The following is a 19,092-nucleotide window of genomic DNA, read 5'->3' on the forward strand; positions in this document are numbered from 1 at the left end:
TGCTCTTGTTGCCAAAAAGGCTAACGGCATTTTGGGCTGTATAAGTAGGGGCATTGCCAGCAGATCAAGGAACGTGATCGTTCCCCTTTATTCGACATTGGTGAGGCCTCATCTGGAATACTGTGTCCAGTTTTGGGCCCCACACTACAAGAAGGATGTGGAAAAATTGGAAAGAGTCCAGCGGAGGGCAACAAAAATGATTAGGGGTCTGGAGCACATGACTTATGAGGAGAGGCTGAGGGAACTGGGATTGTTTAGTCTGCAGAAGAGAAGAATGAGGGGGGATTTGATAGCTGCTTTCAACTACCTGAAAGGGGGTTTTTCAAAGAGGATGGATCTAGACTGTTCTCAGTGATACCTGATGACAGAACAAGGAACAATGGTCTCAAGAGGCAGTGGGGGAGGTCTAGGTTGGATATTAGGAAAAACTTTTTCACTAGGAGGGTGGTGAAGCACTGGAATGGGTTACCTAGGGAGGTGGTGGAGTCTCCTTCTTTGGAGGTTTTTAAGGCCCGGCTTGACAAAGCCCTGGCTGAGATGATTTAGTTGGGAATTGGTCCTGCTTTGAGCAGGGGGTTGGACTAGATGACCTCCTGAGGTCCCTTCCAACCCTGTTATTCTATGATTCTATACACAACTAAGACAAAGGAAAGTGGCTGCCCAGAAAGATAGAAACAATGCCCGCGCGCGCACAGACATAGTTTATGAACACCTCCATGCATATGCACACATATATATGCAAACTGTTGGCATGCATGCACTCCCCACATGCCCTCCATGCATGTATGCACACATGTACCCTTATACCTCCTCCCCGGACTTGTATACTCACATACCCTTATAGATACTTGCATACACACGCACATATTCATACCTTTGTCCGTGCACAGATTCACCTTGCTGACTCCCCCCCACTCTCCCAAAATATTAAGTTTGAGATCCTTTTATTTTCTTCTTTTACTTGTGGGTGTAGCACTCCTTTGCTTGCCCAGTAACTATGTAGAACAAGGGCCTTTGGGGAAGTATCACTGCTTAAGCTAATATTTCACCTTCACTCTATTTGCCCTATGCCTTTGGTTAGTACCAAACCTTTTCTGGCTGTCTAGCCTTGTCATCAACTATGTCTACAAAAATGTAAATCAATGTAGATCAGTATAAAACTGAAAATTATACTTCCCTGTGCTGCAACATAAAAGTACACAAAATGCTATAGTCATCATCTAACGCCCTTTCCAGGAGAGAGACAGATGGTATTATCTATTTAATCATAACCTTTACAGGCAGCAACAATGTTCACCAAATCTGCATTTCATAGTTACTAATAACACTACTGCAATGACAAGGACCCAAATAAATATACTAAACTATCAGTTAAGCAATTATATGCTCTGGAAACTGTGGCTATATAGTTTATTAGCAAGAGCAACGGATTGGGAGTCTAGATCATAATTCTAGCTGAGCCAATGGTTTATTGTATGATGTTGGCCACAGCATTTGATCTCATTGTGCTTGTTAACTTAGCTGCATATATAGTTTAAAAAGTATACTCTATCCGAAATTATAAGACAGGTTTAAGATGTGCTTTCCTGAACAAATAAACTACAGTAAAATTCCATCCTTGTCTCCAGTGCTCTGCTAAGGTTGCCAGCCCTGACGTCCTGTTACTCTGCTTTTCCCTCAGCTGTAAAATAGTAAAATACTATAACTCTTCCTTTGTTTTTTGCTTAGTCCCTGTCCCAAAGAGATTACAGGCTTACAGTGTGTCTGTCTGTCTATCTTGTCTTGTACAGTGCTTGCTATTTTGTCAGTGGTTAACAAATATTAATGTCTCCATTTTCTGAAATTATATAGAAACATTTGTAGGAATTCCAAGTTCATTTTCCTATGCGAAAGACTTACTTACATAATGCTTTGAAATGTTTTCACCAGAAAAAAAAGGGCACAAGAGTTTTTATTCTACCATGACATTGGTACTAAGCATGTAGCTATACACTGGGATTAGATATCAGTGGGATTCAAACAGATAAGACAACTTGTTTTTGCAGTTGCTTAACTGATAGTTTTGCAGACCATACTCTCTGCACTTAAGTCTTTTGAACCAGTTGCAGAACAATGAGGGACCGAGGCACAAAATGAGAACTTCAAGGATATACTTTTCACATTCCTACCTCACAGGTGAGAGACTCATAACACTTTGAGAAACATTGCTCCAGATTGACAATGCTTAACCACCAACCCCGATTTGCTGCCTCCCTCTGCTGCTCTCCTTTAGCCTGTAAACAGTTTGGACATAAGTAATGTACTTTCTCTCCAAAGGTCAGCTCTTCAGAAATCCTGAGTTCCCTATTAAGATGGAATAGACAATTTTTCCCCTTAGATTTTTTGTCAGTACCTTATGGAGCAGCAGTATCTTTCAAAACATTCTACCAGACGAAGGCAGTAAGGAATGTAAAAAACAATACTAACCACCTGGAATGCTTCACTTGTTACATGCTATATATTTTTGAGGGGTTTAACCTTTCTCTGAGTAGGTGTGTTTATAAAATGTCATTCAGTGAGTCATACCACACTTCTGCTTGCTCTTAAATTCTACCAAATGAGCCTTGAAATGAAGTGTGAATAAAAGCCCAAACATAACAAGAAAACTTTGATATATTCTGGCTTACAGCAAAGCTGTTGTGCATCACTCTTGAACAACACGGGACTGTCTCTTATTTACACTCAATCATACTTTTCCATAGTATGTGACATCACATGTAATCAGTACTTAGTCTACACTCTCTCTCTCATTTGGCATCACTTAGGAAGTGTTGACTACCCCACTCCCATGCCCACCTCCACTTCACTCTCCTTCACATGCACAAGACTAACTGTAGGATTTTGCAATGCTATACAGGATGTGTTCCCTCATGAGAATTCCTGTGGTAGCTCTGAACATTGCCAGTGCTCACACAAAGCTCCAAAAGCATGTCAGGTGGACTTAATCTGATCAGAAGCCATTTTCAAGTTGGCACCTGCGAGCTATGTATGTATGAAGGAATTTGTGCATTTTATGGTTCAAAATCCCGTAGAACCCGCAAGTCTATCAAACTTTTAAAGTGATGTTGCTGCACTGCATATGCATGGGTTTTTTGTCTCTCTCAGACACTTGCTTGTGAACTATAATAGCACCATAAGGTCTTGTCGTAAAAGGCATAGGGTGAGATCCTAGCCCCACTGAAGTCAATGGGAGTTTGGTCACTGACTTTAATGCAGCCAAGATTTTACCAATAGATTGTTTTATAAGTATATTTTTAACATCAATTTCCCATAGCAATCCAAGTCATCTTGCCTCCCAAAGCATATCCTGGAGCAGGACTGATCACACTAACCCTCACATTGGCTTCTGCCTCAGTTCTACAGCAGTACCATATATACAGCTGGTGAAACTTGCACAGTTTACGGAGTCCGACTACACACCCAAAAATTTGGGGAAGTGATAAATAATGAAGAGCACAGGTCACTGTAGAGAGTAATCTGGATTGTTTGGTAAACTGGTTGCAAGCAAACATTATGCATTTTAATATGGCTAAATGTAAATGTATTCATCTAAGAATAAACAATGTAAGCCATAATTACAGGAATGGGGGACTCTATCCTGGGAAACAGTAACTCTGAAATAGAACTGTGGATCATGGTGGATAATCAGCTGGAACACAAGCTCCCAATGTGATACTGTGGCCAAAAGAGCTAATGAAATCTTGCAGGCACAGACAGGGGATCTTGAGCAGGAATAGAGAGGTTATTTGACCTCTGTATTTGGCTCTGGTGTGACAGCTGCTGGAATACTGTGTCCAGTTCTGGTGCCCACAATTCAGGAAAGATGTTGATGAATTGGAGAGGGGTCAGAGAAGAGCCACAAGAATGATTAAAAGATTAGAAAACATGTCTTATAGCTCATCTATTTAGCTTAACAAAGAGAAGGTTAAGGGTTGACTTGATTACAGTCTGTAAGTACATACATGTGGAACAAATATTTAGTAATGGGCTCTTAAATCTGGCAGGGAAAGGCATAACACAATCCATGGGTAGGATTCTCCATCACTGACAATTTTTACATCAAAATTGGATGTTTTTCTAAAAGATCTGCTCTAAGAATTATTGTGGGGAAGTTCTATGGCCTGTGTTATACAGGAGGTCAGATGAGATGATCAAGCGGGCCCTTCTGACTTTGGAATTCATTAATCTATTAGTCCAGCAGTTCTCAAACAATGGGGTGGGCCTTCCAAAAGAGGTGCAAGCTGTGTGGGTTTTTTTTTTTAAATAAAGAACTCTGGCTGTCAGCCCTGGGTGGCTGGGGCTCGCGCAGAAGGGCCATGCACACCTGGGAGGCGGGAATAAAGGGGACAGCTGGAGCACCGTCACCTGGAGGCAGCCTGGGCTCTCCTCCTACCCCACCCCTCCATTCCTCACTGGAGGTGGCCGGGCTCTGGCTGTCAGCCCCAGGGTGACAGCAGTAGGGCAGAAGTAAGGGTGGCAATGGGACGCTGAGTCTTCTGTGAAAAGTGATATTGACAAATGTCACTTTTCACATTTCCTCCCTTACTTCTGTGGTGCTGCTGACCACACTGGGGCTATGCTTGGGGGATGGGGGAAAGGAGGGCATAAACAACTATAGACACAAAGAAGAGGGGCCTGATCAAAAAAGTTAGTGAACCATTGTATTAATCTAATAAAAATCTCAGAAGAATCATAGAATATCAGGGTTGGAAGGGACCTCAGAAGGTCATCTAGTCCAACCCCCTGCTCAAAGCAGGACCAATTCCCAACTAAATCATCCCAGCCAGGGCTTTGTCAAGCCTGACCTTAAAAACCTCTAAGGAAGGAGATTCCACCACCTCCCTAGGTAACCCATTCCAGTGCTTCACCACACTCCTACTGAAAAAGTTTTTTCTAATATCCAACCTAAACCTCCCCCACTGCCTCTTGAGACCATTATTCCTTGTTCTGTCATCAGGTATCACTGAGAACAGTCTAGATCCATCCTCTTTGAAACCCCCTTTCAGGTAGTTGAAAGCAGCTATCAAATCCCCCCTCATTCTTCTCTTCTGCAGACTAAACAATCCCAGTTCCCTCAGCCTCTCCTCATAAGTCATGTGTTCCAGCCCGCAAATAATTTTTGTTGCCCTCCGCTGGACTCTTTCCAATTTTTCCACATCCTTCTTGTAGTGTGGGGCCCAAAACTGGACACAGTACTCCAGATGAGGCCTCACCAATGTCAAATAGAGGGGAATGATCACGTCCCTCGATCTGCTGGCAATGCCCCTACTTATATAGCCCAAAATGCCATTAGCCTTCTTGGCAACAAGGGCACACTGTTGACTCATATCCAGCTTCTCGTCCACTGTAACCCCTAGGTCCTTTTCTGCAGAACTGTTTCCTAGCCATTCAGTCCCTAGTCTGTAACAGTGAATGGGATTCTTCCGTCCTAAGTGCAGGACTCTGCACTTGTCCTTGTTGAACCTCATCAGGTTTCTTTTGGCCCAATCCTCTAATTTGTCTAGGTCCCTCTGTATCCTATCCCTACCCTCCAGCATATCTACCTCTCCTCCCAGTTTAGTGTCATCTGCAAACTTGCTGAGAGTGCCATCCTCCAGATCATTAATGAAGATATTGAACAAAACCAGCCCCATGACCGACCTTTGGGGCACTCCGCTTGAAACCGGCTGCCAACTAGACATGGAGCCGTTGATCACTACCCGTTGAGCCCGATGATCTAGCCAGCTTTCTATCCACCTTATAGTCCATTCATCCAGCCCATACTTCTTTAACTTGCTGGCAAGAATACTGTGGGAGACCATATCAAAAGCTTTGGAGGAGCAAGTATGTGACCATGCTCGCTACACATTGAAGTAAGGAGAAGGCAGAAAAGGAAGAAGGTAGAATTATCAGACCAATATAAAAGAACACTGCTTTTTATGCCGATATTCTTTGTCAGCCCATCATGTATAACAACAACAACCCCAGAACAAATTCTAAAATTTTTGACATGCTGCGAAGTCCATCTTTTCTGACTGTGCTTAGCAGGTGAGTTATTATGGGTAATTGTGATTATTTTGGACAAACATTATTATGGATCACTTGGGTACAGACTATTTAGTGTAATATGTTTTTTAATTGTCTGAAGAGCACACTGAGTTTAGGCGAGACTCTTCAATTTACCTAAATGAATATATATGATGCATTAGATATTTAATGTTGTGAGCAACTACGATATAACAGTGAGAAGAAAAATGTATAGGGGTATAATTTGTATGGTCCACATTGATACATATTCCACTGTGTGATGGTATTTTTTGATATAGATTATAAAATTGATAAAAGTTTTCAACACCTTCCTGTCTCTTACAATTCTCAAGTTTAGCTATATCAGATGCTGGTAAAAGCTCTGGCTCTATTTCCTTTATTGTCCCTGACTTGTTTCTTCATTTTTGGTGTCACCTAAACTGTACTTACTCACTTGGATAAAAATCACTAAGTCAGAGCCTGACACTGTTACAAGTATCACCAATAAGGTATCAGCAGAAGATGCAGCAGTGAAGTATTGGTGACTCAATGTACTAATTAATACCTATTACTTATTAAGAGCAAGCACTTTCTAGCCTAACCCCATACAGTCCAACAAGCAAAGTTGAAGCCTAATGCTCAAATTTAAGAGAGCTACTATACATCCAACAGTCCAGTCTATATCCACATAGCCACCACAATCTTGGGCATATGGGTCACTTAAAAAGAACAGTGAGAGTGATGCATTCAAAGCCAAACATCTAATATTTCCCGCAATTCCCTCATACCCATATGGATGTGACGGCAAAGAAAATCATATTTTTAGAACTTGTGTGGCAAGTTACCAAATGCTGGCAAATCCTGCAAAACCCAACAGCTTTGCCCTGAATTGTGGAACAGAAAAATGTTGCCATTCACTCCTCATTTTTTTCATTACTGTGGAGAGGTAGTGATTCTATGTAGAAAAAATGGTCATTCTGCCTTGCTAAAAAACTGCCTGTGTCCAGGCCTGAAGATGACAAATTATTGGGATGGGTAATTCTAAACCCTGTGGGTCTTACTATTTATTCATTAATTATTATTATTTGTTAAAGGACAATGCTGTAGTAAATATTATAAAAGACTTGTGCTAGACTTAGCTTGTTCTTCTAGCCACTTCTGCATCTGTGACAGAGTTTGTTTAATAGCATCCCTGGAACAGTCCCTGCTGAGGATGATATTAAGCTTTAATTAAGTCTCTTAATGTAGACACATGAGAAAATGCTGGAAAACTAAAAAAAACTTCTCTGGTGTACCTAGTCCTCATCTGAGTGGTGAATTACACCTTCACCAGGATAGAACAATGTGTTCTTCTCAAAGACTCCCAAAATCTCACATAGCCTGGTAGGGCAGTTTATAACATCTGTTAGATCACTATTTCTGCCCAAGATAGCCCACAGGAGCCCATCAGTCCTATACCTCATGCACGGTTTTGGCTGGTCTATATGGGGAGTACTAAAGAGGAGGGTTTTCAAAATGTTGCCATTTTAATGTCACACAGCTGTATTCTGCATACAACTTTTCTTTTAAAAATCTCCTACAGCTAGTGTAGGTGTTTGGTGCGTCCAAAGGCAAAGATCTGGTTAAATGCACAGTTCTGAAAACATGACAATGTCAAAGAATAGTATGGTTGTGATGGATGAAAAGTACAGAGTTGTCTGGGAGCTTCAAGTATGCAAGATATAGGGCCATTATTTATCCCTAGAGTAACTCTGTTGACTTTAGTGGATTTACACCAGTGATGAATGTGGTTCATAATGTGTAAGGTTGATTTCCTTTGTTTCTTCTAGAAACCTCACAAGTTTGTCTCTACAGAGAATTCAACTTTTAACAGTGATGGGTCTGAGCTGCATTATTCGGATCTGGACTTGGACTATTCTTTATTCAGTGATGTCTGGATCAAGGGTTTTAATTAAGATGCATCTACAGTTTTTAATGGTTTCCACTGTGAATGTTGAAATGGGTTTCACAAGTGGATAGCAAGTATAAACAAGGATATGCTGAAATATATATAATACAACCAGCATAAGCCATAATAATCTGTTTTAACAATATTTGAGGTGGGGTTTGGTTGGAGGAGATATTTAGGCATAAAATCAATAACATTCCACCTGCTGGTTTTTCACCCATGAACCAGTAATAAGTGCAGCACTCTGTAATAAGTACACTGTGTCCAATCATAATGATATATAATGAAATTGAATGGAGTACATTCCCTTGCTACCCTTTATTTATTGGAAATCTACTCTCATATGTTGTACATAGTGTACTGCAGATAGTTATGTCAAGTTATTATGACTGATTTAAAGTCAAATGAAAATACCGTATGTTTGGTATTGGGCAAGATCTCTTCTTGTCCCTAATGAACCATGTTCTATTAAGAAGAAACTTAATGTGCCAAAATGAAGCAGAGGTTTAGATGATTCCAAGAAAACTCTGAAATGTTTTATACCCTTGTTTTTTAAACAAATAAAGAAGAGAAAGAAGACTCTCCTTTCTAGGTTTTGTAGCACATGATATGGATTCATGTGTGCCAGACAGCCTAAAACTGGGTTCACTAGCCCAGGTACTTAAAAAAAAACAAAAACAGTCCAAACTCTCAGATCTACAAAAGTGATCTCAATATTTTTAGCATCCAAAAATGTGCTTACATCTGTGATATCCTGCTCTTGCCATCTGAAACTCCCATGCATGCTAATTGGAACTGGGATCCATGTGGGTTTGAGAAAAGAATTTCAACCTCAATAAACAAAGAGCAATTAGGAAAATGAGCAACTTAGAATATGTAGGTCCATGTCATGTCTCGTCCTGCAGAGAGGATGCAGATGGCACAAATACTCCTTCCCACCCATCTCTTGTGCACAGGGCAGCTGTAATTTGGTTGCCAGGAACTGGTGAGTACAGAAAATCAGCACTGCTGGAAACCCTAGCTGGTCCCAGAGGAGGGTGACTTGGTGGAGTGGGGTCATACCAGCACATTGGCAAAGCTGCACTTATAGGAATCCTACTGACATCTTTTCAAAGATGCACCAGAAGCCAGTTCCTAGTACTTCCTTCCAGCACTAGTGGCAGCATACTACCTTTCAAAAGTGGGATCCCGGCAAGCAGTGCCACTTCGGAGGTGCACCACTAATATAATTATTAATCACATTTATTATGGGAGTGCCTAAGGGCTAATCATGAGTGGAGCCCCACTGTGGTAGGCACTGTACAAACACAGGGAAGTACATGGGCCTCCAACTCACAGCACACCTTTCCTATTGCGCATCATTTTACCATCTGTATAATATGATGAGCCAGATAATTTACTTTCAATATGTAACTTAAACCCACCTCCCAACTTTAACTGGGTCCGACCTTTTTGCAATACCCTTTTGAAAAATATTAAATTGTTCATTTCTACTTTGAATAGTGCAACAGGTAGTTTTACCCAGGAAACACAAGCTGTAATCATGGTAATGTGAGTATACTAACTAGAAAAGTGTTAAGTGATTCAGGAAAGATCTAAAATAAAAGATGGAAAAGTTTAATATACCACATTGCATTCTGTGGACTGTGCAGAAGAAGGAGCTGTAGACTTTTGTCCCACATCTTTTGGAGGCATCTGTAGATTGTCTGGAAAAAGCCTAGGTGGATGTTCTTGGATTTCAGGCTCTGCTTTATTGTCAAGGAGGGGAGCTATCTGAATGGAAAGAGATGCTGTGTGTATCTCAGGCACAGGGTTACAGGTGGGTGAAACAGGCCTTTGTGGAAATGTTGGCACTTCATTAGACTTGGGTTGCTGCTGTGTATTACGAGGAACATTACTCAGTGAGTCTTGTGTCCGGGTTAATTTCAGGGTAGAAACTCTGCGTTTTTGAGATGCTTGTCTGTGGCCTTGATGAAGAGTAGCTCTAATGCCAGCTACTGCTGTGCTTGTGTTGGAGACTGAGGCCAGTGGTTTAGTGATTCTTTGTGCATAGGAGACGCCTGTGTTAGATTTTTTAGAATACATTGTCCTCTGGATAGCCTCCTTGTTAGTATAGTAGACAGTATCTGAGGGGAGTTTTTTAGTTGGCTTGGTCGTTATTGACTGAAAATTAATTTCATCCTTCATGTGATTAGTTATTCCAGATCTATGAAAACTTTCTTTTCTAGGGGGTGGCAGAGGTGCCTTATTTGCCAAAAGCATCCACACACAGCAAAATAACATTGAAGGAGAAACAGAGAGAAAGTAAATGTTAGCAGGAAAAGTAACTTGAGTTAGACTCGTAACTTCAAACGAAAGAACAAGGGCCTGATCCAAATTCCATTCAATACAATGGAAAGACTTTGGATCAGGTACTGCACTATACCTGATAATAATATTGTATTTTGATGTCTAGGAAATCACAGATTCCATTTCTTAATGAAAAGAGTGAATTGTGATCCAAACCGAGTCCATAATATCAAATATATTTTATTTTGCACCGACACTACTGTTTGAGAATTATCACCAAATTTTACAGAGATTTAAATAGTTCATAAAATGTACTTGACATATCATTTTAGCCAACAAGCTACTATTTATGAGTAACATACATACATATTACACACACACACTCTTTTAAAGCTTTTGAATTAAAATAGTAATGCAAATACTATTATAAATATGTTTCTGAATTAAGCCATATTGTTTCATGGCATTTTCTCTAATTGTTATATAGTTTAGCAAAGTTAGCTGAAGAACAGTACTTCTGGTTATTCTTAAATTAATCTAATTGAACTTTATAATCAGTTATTATTTATTCCATAAAGAAAGTATTTCTTTGGCGTGTAAAATATTAATCAATACCCTTTGAAGTCCGAATACAGTTATATAAGATTTTTGATTGAACCTGGCCTATTTTTATTTGCATACAGCCTTGCTCTTTGAAAGTAGTTTGTTGTGTTACTGAACTAGACGACTTGTGTCCTGTATAGTGTATGTTTATGTGTACAGCAGAAACAGATAATACAACACGTAATAACAGGTGCGGGTGCTACCAGGAACACATCTGGATAATGCCCTATAGGGCATCACAACTGCATGTAATGCACTCGTAAGCTAATACTTATACTTAATACCAAAGGATGAAACTGTGTGTGTGAAGGTTTACCTGAGTTGGCGACTTCTTTTCTTGTAGGTTTGGCCGGACACTTCTAAAGCCTTTTGCTGCAAGAGATGAACTACTAGCGTCTCCATTCAATGTCTCTCTACCTCCATCATTGTAAGATGTCCAAGCTTTTGTGAGGAAAAAAATCAAAACAAATTTTTGGTAAATAGTCCCTATGTATCCATGTTACCATAATAAATCTACCTATTGAACAAACTGTTGAAATTATAACTTTCTAGTCAGTAGCTAGAATTACTATCAACAATATACACATCAAAAGGAGAGTTAAATGGATAAGCTTGAAGCTACAACTTCTCAAGCTGTGATTTTGTCAGCCAGATGAGCCTAGATCAGTATTGTTACTATTTTACTTACTTGTGATAGCTCCCACAATATTCATGGATTCATAGACACATAGATTTTAAGGCCAGAAGGGACCATTGTGACCATCTAGTCTGACCTCCTGCATAACTCAGGCTATAGGACTTCCATTCATTCTTGCTTCAAGTCCAATAGCTTTGGTTGAACTATAATTCCTTTTTAGAAAAACATCTCCTCTATATTTAAAGAGTTCCAGTGATGGTCAATTGTTCCAATAATCTGTTCCTCATTTATAATCTGAATCTGTCTTCCAACTTCCAGTCTCATAGACTCATAGACTTTAAGGTCAGAAGGGACCATTATGATCTTCTAGTCTGACCTCTTGCACAACGCAGGCCACAGAATCTCACTCACCCACGCCTGTAACAAACCCCTGACCTATGTCTGAGCTATTGAAGTCCTCAACTTGTGGTTTAAAGACTTCAAGGTGCAGAGAATCTTCCAGCAAGTGACCCGTGCCCCACACTGCAGAGGAAGGTGAAAAATCCCCAGGGCCTCTGCCAATCTGCCAGTCATGGGATCCTGTTATTATACCTTTGCCTTTTTAGATTGAAGAACCCTCTATTCTCATATTTCTGTTCCTCATAGTCTAGTTAGTCCAAATATAAATGAAGACACATTCCTGACCTGAATATCTGATAGACTGGAAGATAAGATGAAGGGTGGGGTAAAGGAATACAATATGCAAGCATGGTTCTCAGGGTAATGATTGGGATATGTATTCTCTGTATTTGCATGGGAGACTTCAAAAGAAATCTTCAGTGCCATTGGAATGCATGATGGTGAATCAGTAGGTTGTATCCGAGTCAGTTTTTAGCCAATACTATTGTACTACACTACTGTGCTGCTGGAAATGCTATCTTTTGGATGAGACCTAAACTTGAGGTTTTAATCACTTGTCATTATTAAAGATTCAGTGGCACTTTCTTTAAGAGTAGGTGTTAGACTCAGTATTCTGGATAAATTCCTCCCTGTATTCCTTCCCTATAATTTCAGTTTGATAAGACATTTATCACTTTCTGACCTGATCTGTTGTGATGCATTGTTAAACCATTGCTGCATTTCAGTCTAGAGGTGGCTGCACTAATTAGTGAGCATTCTGTATTGCACATCCCATAGAAACAGGAATAAAACAGATTGTATGGCATATATGATATCTAACTAACTGTTGGACAAAATTGTCCTGGAAGCCTTGACATCACTTCGGACAGGTAGTTGTCTGATGGAGGTTCTCAGTCACAGGTTTCACCTGAGATAGTTTGCAAAAATCAGTAAGGTTTGTAAGGGGCACTGGGATCCATTTGGATGCATGCTGCTATATAAATGGAAGATTGCTATAATACATACATGTACAATACCAGTACACTTATGCATAAAGAAAATAATGTTTTATTTACCTGAATCTGGAGACTGAGAATCAGGTCCTAAAGAAGAAATAGCCAAGTTAGTGTGTGCTGGAAATTAAAATACTGTAGGCAATTCTGTCAGCCTTTTTGGTGACGGAACGGTATGCTGTATGTGACACTGGGTCTGGTTCTACATTCCTTGCACACTCAGACCTCATATTGACTTTGGGGAAATTTTATGATATGCAAGGATTGTAGGACTAGGCTCACAGTATACTTTGAAAAGAACATATATTTAAAAAAAAGACAGCGATTTTGATCAAATTGTAGAAGGTTGGGTGATGTTTTGATGGATGTGTTTGTTATTGTTCTGTGTATGTGGTGCCAAATTCTGTACCGATTTATACCCACTTTGGCCTAGCAAAGTCACTAGGGGTGTGGTGGTGTTACTAGTAGTGTAACTTGGTCAGAATTTGATCCATATTGTCTTACCAAGTGAAGCCATTTTCTTAATAATCAAAATCACCGATCCTAACAATATTGAATCATTCTGAGTACTGGGCTAATTAAATAAAGGTATCTGAGAGAATCTAATGGAAACTCAAGGATAATAGTGGTGGTGGTGCTTTTTAAAGTCTGCAGCAGCTGCTGCTACCAAGAGAATTTAGCCATGAGGTCACACACTCAGTGAGCCTCCACCACAGTCAAACTAGCCTTGTCACAGAGAAATTGATTTTAAGCTATATATATATATATATATATATATATATATATATATATATCATTAGTCTTTTCCCCCCACAACTTTAATTGCCTATGCTTCAGTATGCGAGGATATTTTCTAAATGCATCACCGAGTCTTCTTTGTATTGAATTAAGATAATTTCATAGACCATTTTAAAGGAGTTGATGTAACTGTACGTGTAGAAATTAATCTAATTTAAGGAAGCTCAACAGTAATTGTTATAGTCTCAGAAGAGCCAGTTTACACTATACAGAAAAAATTAGTTTCTAATAAATTTCCTCTGATGTTGCACAATTGGAAAAGATCTATATAATAGGTACTAACTGTTTTATTGAAATTACATACAACTTGCCCTCTGTTACCTATATATACACCACTGAATATTGCACTATAAGTAACCAATGTTTACTGCTCAATTAAATTACATTTTATCAAGGATTATATTGTACTATGACAATTACTACATTGTGGATATTTAAATCACTGCTACATCAGACAAGGAATAAAACAAACAATATTGTTGCCTGGTTTTTCAGTAAACTCTATAATTTATTGTCTTCTTAAATCTAGATACCAGAAGAAATGACACTGCTTTAAGAGGGCATGGAGAGGCTTCATTCAAAAACAAGGGGGCCATACATGGGTGATGTGAGATTTTTTGGATGGTGCCAGAATGTGGAAAACTGCAGGAAGTCTCTACAGTGTTTGGCAAAGAGAAAGACAGAAATTCTGTCCATATATACAGTATATTGGCACGGGGTATGTTTGGGTGTGTGATTATTAGATGATCTAAAGGAGACTAATTTGAAAAAAAGTTATCCGTATGTATGGAATTCTTTTTCCTTTGGAAAAAATTCATACGGATTCTTCATGTGCGATAATCCAATCCACTAGGTTAATAATCCACTAACCAAAATTATCTAAGTAAGAATTGGCACAATGGACCATCACTACCCTTATGGACTATTAAGTACAGTAAACAAGACCTTTTAAAGTCTCAGTTTGCAGGTTTACATGATAAACCATACTGACTTTGCAAGAGGTGTTTTGAAACATCAGGCCAATTATATGCATTTTCTGAAGTCTATAATGGATACACACAAAACAACCCCCTAAAAGTCCAATTCTACTACCCTTATTCACACTGAGTACCATCTTATTTTGAAGTAGTCCCCACTCATTTCAATTAGATTCTTGTCCTTGTGGATTAGATGCTCACATCTGGACTTCTTGTGAAATTTATAAAAATAAACTTTTCCTATTTTGTATTTATTTTTAGAGATAGTCCACAATTTAGACCATCTATAAACAAACCTAAAAATACCAAAAGCTGTTTGTGTATTGGAATTATACAAATGTTCTAAAATGGCTGTTCTTTATCTTTTGTGCATTTTAAACACTCCAGAAAAGCTGGCAGGCTGACAGTTAGCATAGTAAGTTTCAGCCAGGAGTGAAATTTTATGGCCAACCTAGTATTTATCTCTAAATACAGAGGTTTACATTTTCTGACAGCCCTTTAACCAGAGCTGTGCAGATGGAGGCTCTTCAATCGAATGTGCTAATATGCATTCAGGATGAGATATATTGTAATTGCTATAGTAGTATCACTTTGGTGACAAAGTGTGGAAGCTACTTCTTTTGAAAATCTGTTGAAACATCAAAAAGAACAGGAGTACTTGTAGCACCTTAGAAACTAACACATTTATTTGAGCATAAGCTTTCGTGGGGTACAGCCCACTTAATCAGATGCATAGAATGGAACATATAGTAAGAAGATATATACATACATACAGAGAACATGAAAAAGTGGAAGTAGCCATACCAACTGTATGAGGCTAATTAATTAAGATGAGCTATAATCAGGAGAAAAAAAACTTTTGTAGTGATAATCAAGATGGCCCATTTTAGACAGTTGACAAGAAGGTGAGGCTTCTTAACAAGGGGAAATAGATTCAATATGTGTAATGACCCAGCCACTCCCAGTCTCTATTCAAACCCAAGTTAATGGTATCTAGTTTGCATATTAATTCAAGCTCAGCAGTTTCTTGTTGGAGTCTGTTTTTGAAGTTTTTCTGTTGCAAAATTGCCACCTTTAAGTCTGTTACTGAGTGACCAGAGAGACTGAAGTGTTCTCCTATTGATTTTTGAATGTTATGATTCCTGATGTCAGATGTGTGTCCATTTATTCATCAGTATATCTTATGATAAACTCCTAGGTGTTGTGAAAAATTGTGCACTCATTCTGTGAAGAATGTTTACAGTTCTACCCTCAAGGTTTTTGACAATTTTTTCTAGTTGAATGACCACAATGATGCAATGGAACACTGGAGTAAATAAAATGGTGGTCTTGCTGAGGGTTCATCTTAGACCTCTCATTCCCCCACTCTTCTGCCTCCTTTGTGTATTACACTTGTTTGGCACAGCCACTGAATGCCAAATTGTTGCAAGGTAATCACATAGGTTTTCTGCCCTATTTACACCTAGCATGTAATTTACACTATGATTTAAGTCACCACTGAATATGGCCAACAGATATGCATTCAAGTTTTACTTCCTTAAACTAGCTCTCAATATAGTCCTCTAATTAAGAAATAGTTTTGCCTCTATTGAATATTTTCTATGTTTTTATTCTGTTTTTAAATGTCTAGAAACATTTTCTTTAAAATAGGATTTTTGTTTCATAAAAGTATTTGGCTCCTATTACTTATTTCACAACTGAAATTATAATCTTCCGTTTGTGATAGCACAATAGTCTCAAACTGGTTGAAACATCGGGAGCAGGGAATTATGGCTTTAACAGAAGCCGCTGAGATATTAAGAAACAAACCCCAGTTTTCATGCAAGTTCTCCTATTAACAAAATAGGGGTCTAAGATTGAGCAGGTACGAAGAAGGGGAAAATACCCAAAATACGTGTCACAGAGGCAAGATTTTTAATTTTTTTTTATTAAAACAGCTTTTCAAAATTTCCCAGGAGGTTTCTTCTATCCTTCAATGACCACTACATATAGCTAGAAGAAAAGTAAGATTACATCTTCAGAAACAAAATACGTTCAGAGATTTTTGGCATCATAAAACTATATAAATTAGACCTTGCCAGTGGAGTAGCCATTTTGATTACCCTCCTGGCAGACTAATTCTACAGAAACATATGTTACACAAAGCCGTTCAAGGGTGATATCCCACTGGTTAGTTATACCTGCAGCCAATAGGTTTGGAGAACTTTGAACTCTCTTCACAGCTGTTAATGTGACAGACATTGCAGCACGTTTGCGAGCACAGCCACCGCTATCTGGAAGCACAAAACGATATAGACACAGGCCCAAGACAAAGGAAGCAAGCACATACAACATATTACATGGTGTGAGATATGCCAAATGTACATCAAAAACACGTGCAGTTAGGAATTGCTGCTGATAGTTGTGTGTTTTTAAAACCCACAGATTAGCAGAATACACTGTAGGTTTCCAGAGCTCAGGATATCTAATATGGTAAGTATTCAGTATTTAATACATTGTGACAATGTGTGCATTCTGGTGCCAGAAGGGCTGCTTATGAGAGCTAAGGTTACGAGTTGGTCAGAGAGGTCATGGATTATGTGATTTTATGTGATCTCCATGACTTTAGCCCCATGCTGAGGGGCTCAGGCTTCCGTGATATATTGTTTATTGCCCACATCCTGCCCATGACTTTTACTAAAAATTGACAAAATCTTAGCCTTATGTATAGCTAATAATGCACAAATAGTTAATCAAGATGATGGATTAAAAGCTGCATAATACTTGTCAATAATCAGCACTGTAAAGCCATTTTATTGTTCGCACGAGAAAGGCATATTCACAAGACAGGCTTATGTTTTATTACATGACAGTGTTTTTGTAGTGTACTTTGGATCTATACAGAATATTTTAAACACAAGTGACAAAAATTGCTCATTTTTTCCTTGGTATGGAAGAGGAGGGAGACTATATCCCTATTCTTCTTTTTAAAGACTTCTCATTCTGGCAGCTCTACTTAATGGAAGATTGATGTTCTTGCCTCTGGAGCCCAGCAATGTCCTGGGAGAATAAGTGGAGATTAACGCAAGGTGCTCTCTCTACTATGACACAAAATAAAAGTTTGGGACAGATCTAAGATCACTGTGAAGAAATCAGAACACGCAATTGTCTCCCTCCTCAGCACTTGGGGAGTTAGGGAAAAATCATCTCAGATAATCCTTTTCTTCTCCATTTATTCCCCTCTTCTTTCTCTCCTACTGACTGAGGGCTGGAAACTGTATGGAGATTCTGTGCCCACTGGCACTGTATCACTGTTATTGGCAGCAGCTGGCGTGTCATGGGATTGGACCTTTCATTATGGGGCAATCACCGTTCTCTATCATATTTGCAAAAACAGTTCAGAAAATATTCTGCTTGAGTTCTTCTATGTAGAATCAGCTTTTTCTCTGCTCTTTGCTAGTATTAAAATTCTTTACCTTATTGTTCATTCTGGCTGAAATTTTCGAAGGAGCTAAAGTCGATGAGACTTAAAAGCATTGGGAGTTGGGTGCCTTAAAGCCTCTTGGAAAATCCCACCCTACAATTTTCAGAAAAGCTCTGTGACAGACAATAATGTTTAAACAAAAATGATATTTATCTATCTGAGATTATTATATACATCAGGTGTGAGCTGAACCCCAGGGGCATCTTTAACCTAGGTCAAAAGGTTAATGCTCCAGGTATTTGTAAACTGGCTCAGACATTCCAATGGAAATATCAGAGTGTATTGGCATTGAATCTTGTGGCATGTGTGTTAAACTGTTGCTGATGCTGACAAATATCTGAGTTGCTGTCCTCAGGTTTAAGTCTATCAAAAGCCACCTCCAGTTCTGAGACATGAGGCAAAAGGTCAAGTGATTTCAGCCATCTAATAAGTGGAATAATCCTAAGCAATGTATTGCTTGGAATTAATAATTTGTATTATGCATCTGAAACAAAGGGAAATGGCCATCACACCTGCACATTTGCTGGAAATTACTGACATAAATATGACATCAGAGATATAATTGACATCAGAGATATAACGTTCCCATTCTTGTCCTTTCCCCTCGACTGACATGAGATGACAGATCTCATTGGAACTGCTGATCGTAGAATTCAAAGAGTAATACAGTAAGTCCTTATTATGTCATTGTATCTTCATTACCATATTGTATTCATATCTATTTTTCTCTAACATGAAAGTATTGCAAGTATCATGTTGAAAGGATACTCTATTTGATTAGTAAATGCCAATAGTCTGGTATTTGATTTTGATTTGTGTTGTCACATTGTCTAATCAAATGGAATACAAGCTTTATTGTATTTTTCTAGAAATGTTTTAATTTAGTTTCAGAGCAGGAAAAGGGGAACAGGGATGTAGACTGCCATTCGGGGAAAGACACA

At 38.9% G+C, this 19,092-nt stretch overlaps 1 protein-coding gene across 4 annotated transcripts in view; it reads right to left on the bottom strand.

The window, feature by feature from the left end:
* Positions 1–16,965, bottom strand: part of SORBS2 (sorbin and SH3 domain containing 2) — a 119,458-nt gene extending 102,493 nt beyond the window's left edge. For 2 of the 4 annotated variants that reach the window (XM_065404611.1, XM_065404607.1), the window contains exons 1-3: positions 16,869–16,929; positions 12,977–13,003; positions 11,202–11,326 (exon numbers count right to left, since the gene is read on the bottom strand). In XM_065404611.1, the coding sequence (XP_065260683.1) occupies positions 11,202–11,326; positions 12,977–13,003; positions 16,869–16,929 (213 nt within the window). Of the gene's footprint in view, positions 1–11,201; positions 11,327–12,976; positions 13,004–16,868 lie in introns of those variants that run through there. The other 2 variants (XM_065404610.1, XM_065404613.1) reach the window with 2 other exon arrangements.
* Positions 16,966–19,092: the final 2,127 nt, after the last annotated feature.

This window comes from Emys orbicularis, chromosome 5 (genome assembly GCF_028017835.1).
Source record: "Emys orbicularis isolate rEmyOrb1 chromosome 5, rEmyOrb1.hap1, whole genome shotgun sequence".
In the NCBI taxonomy this organism is placed as follows: Eukaryota; Metazoa; Chordata; order Testudines; family Emydidae; genus Emys; species Emys orbicularis.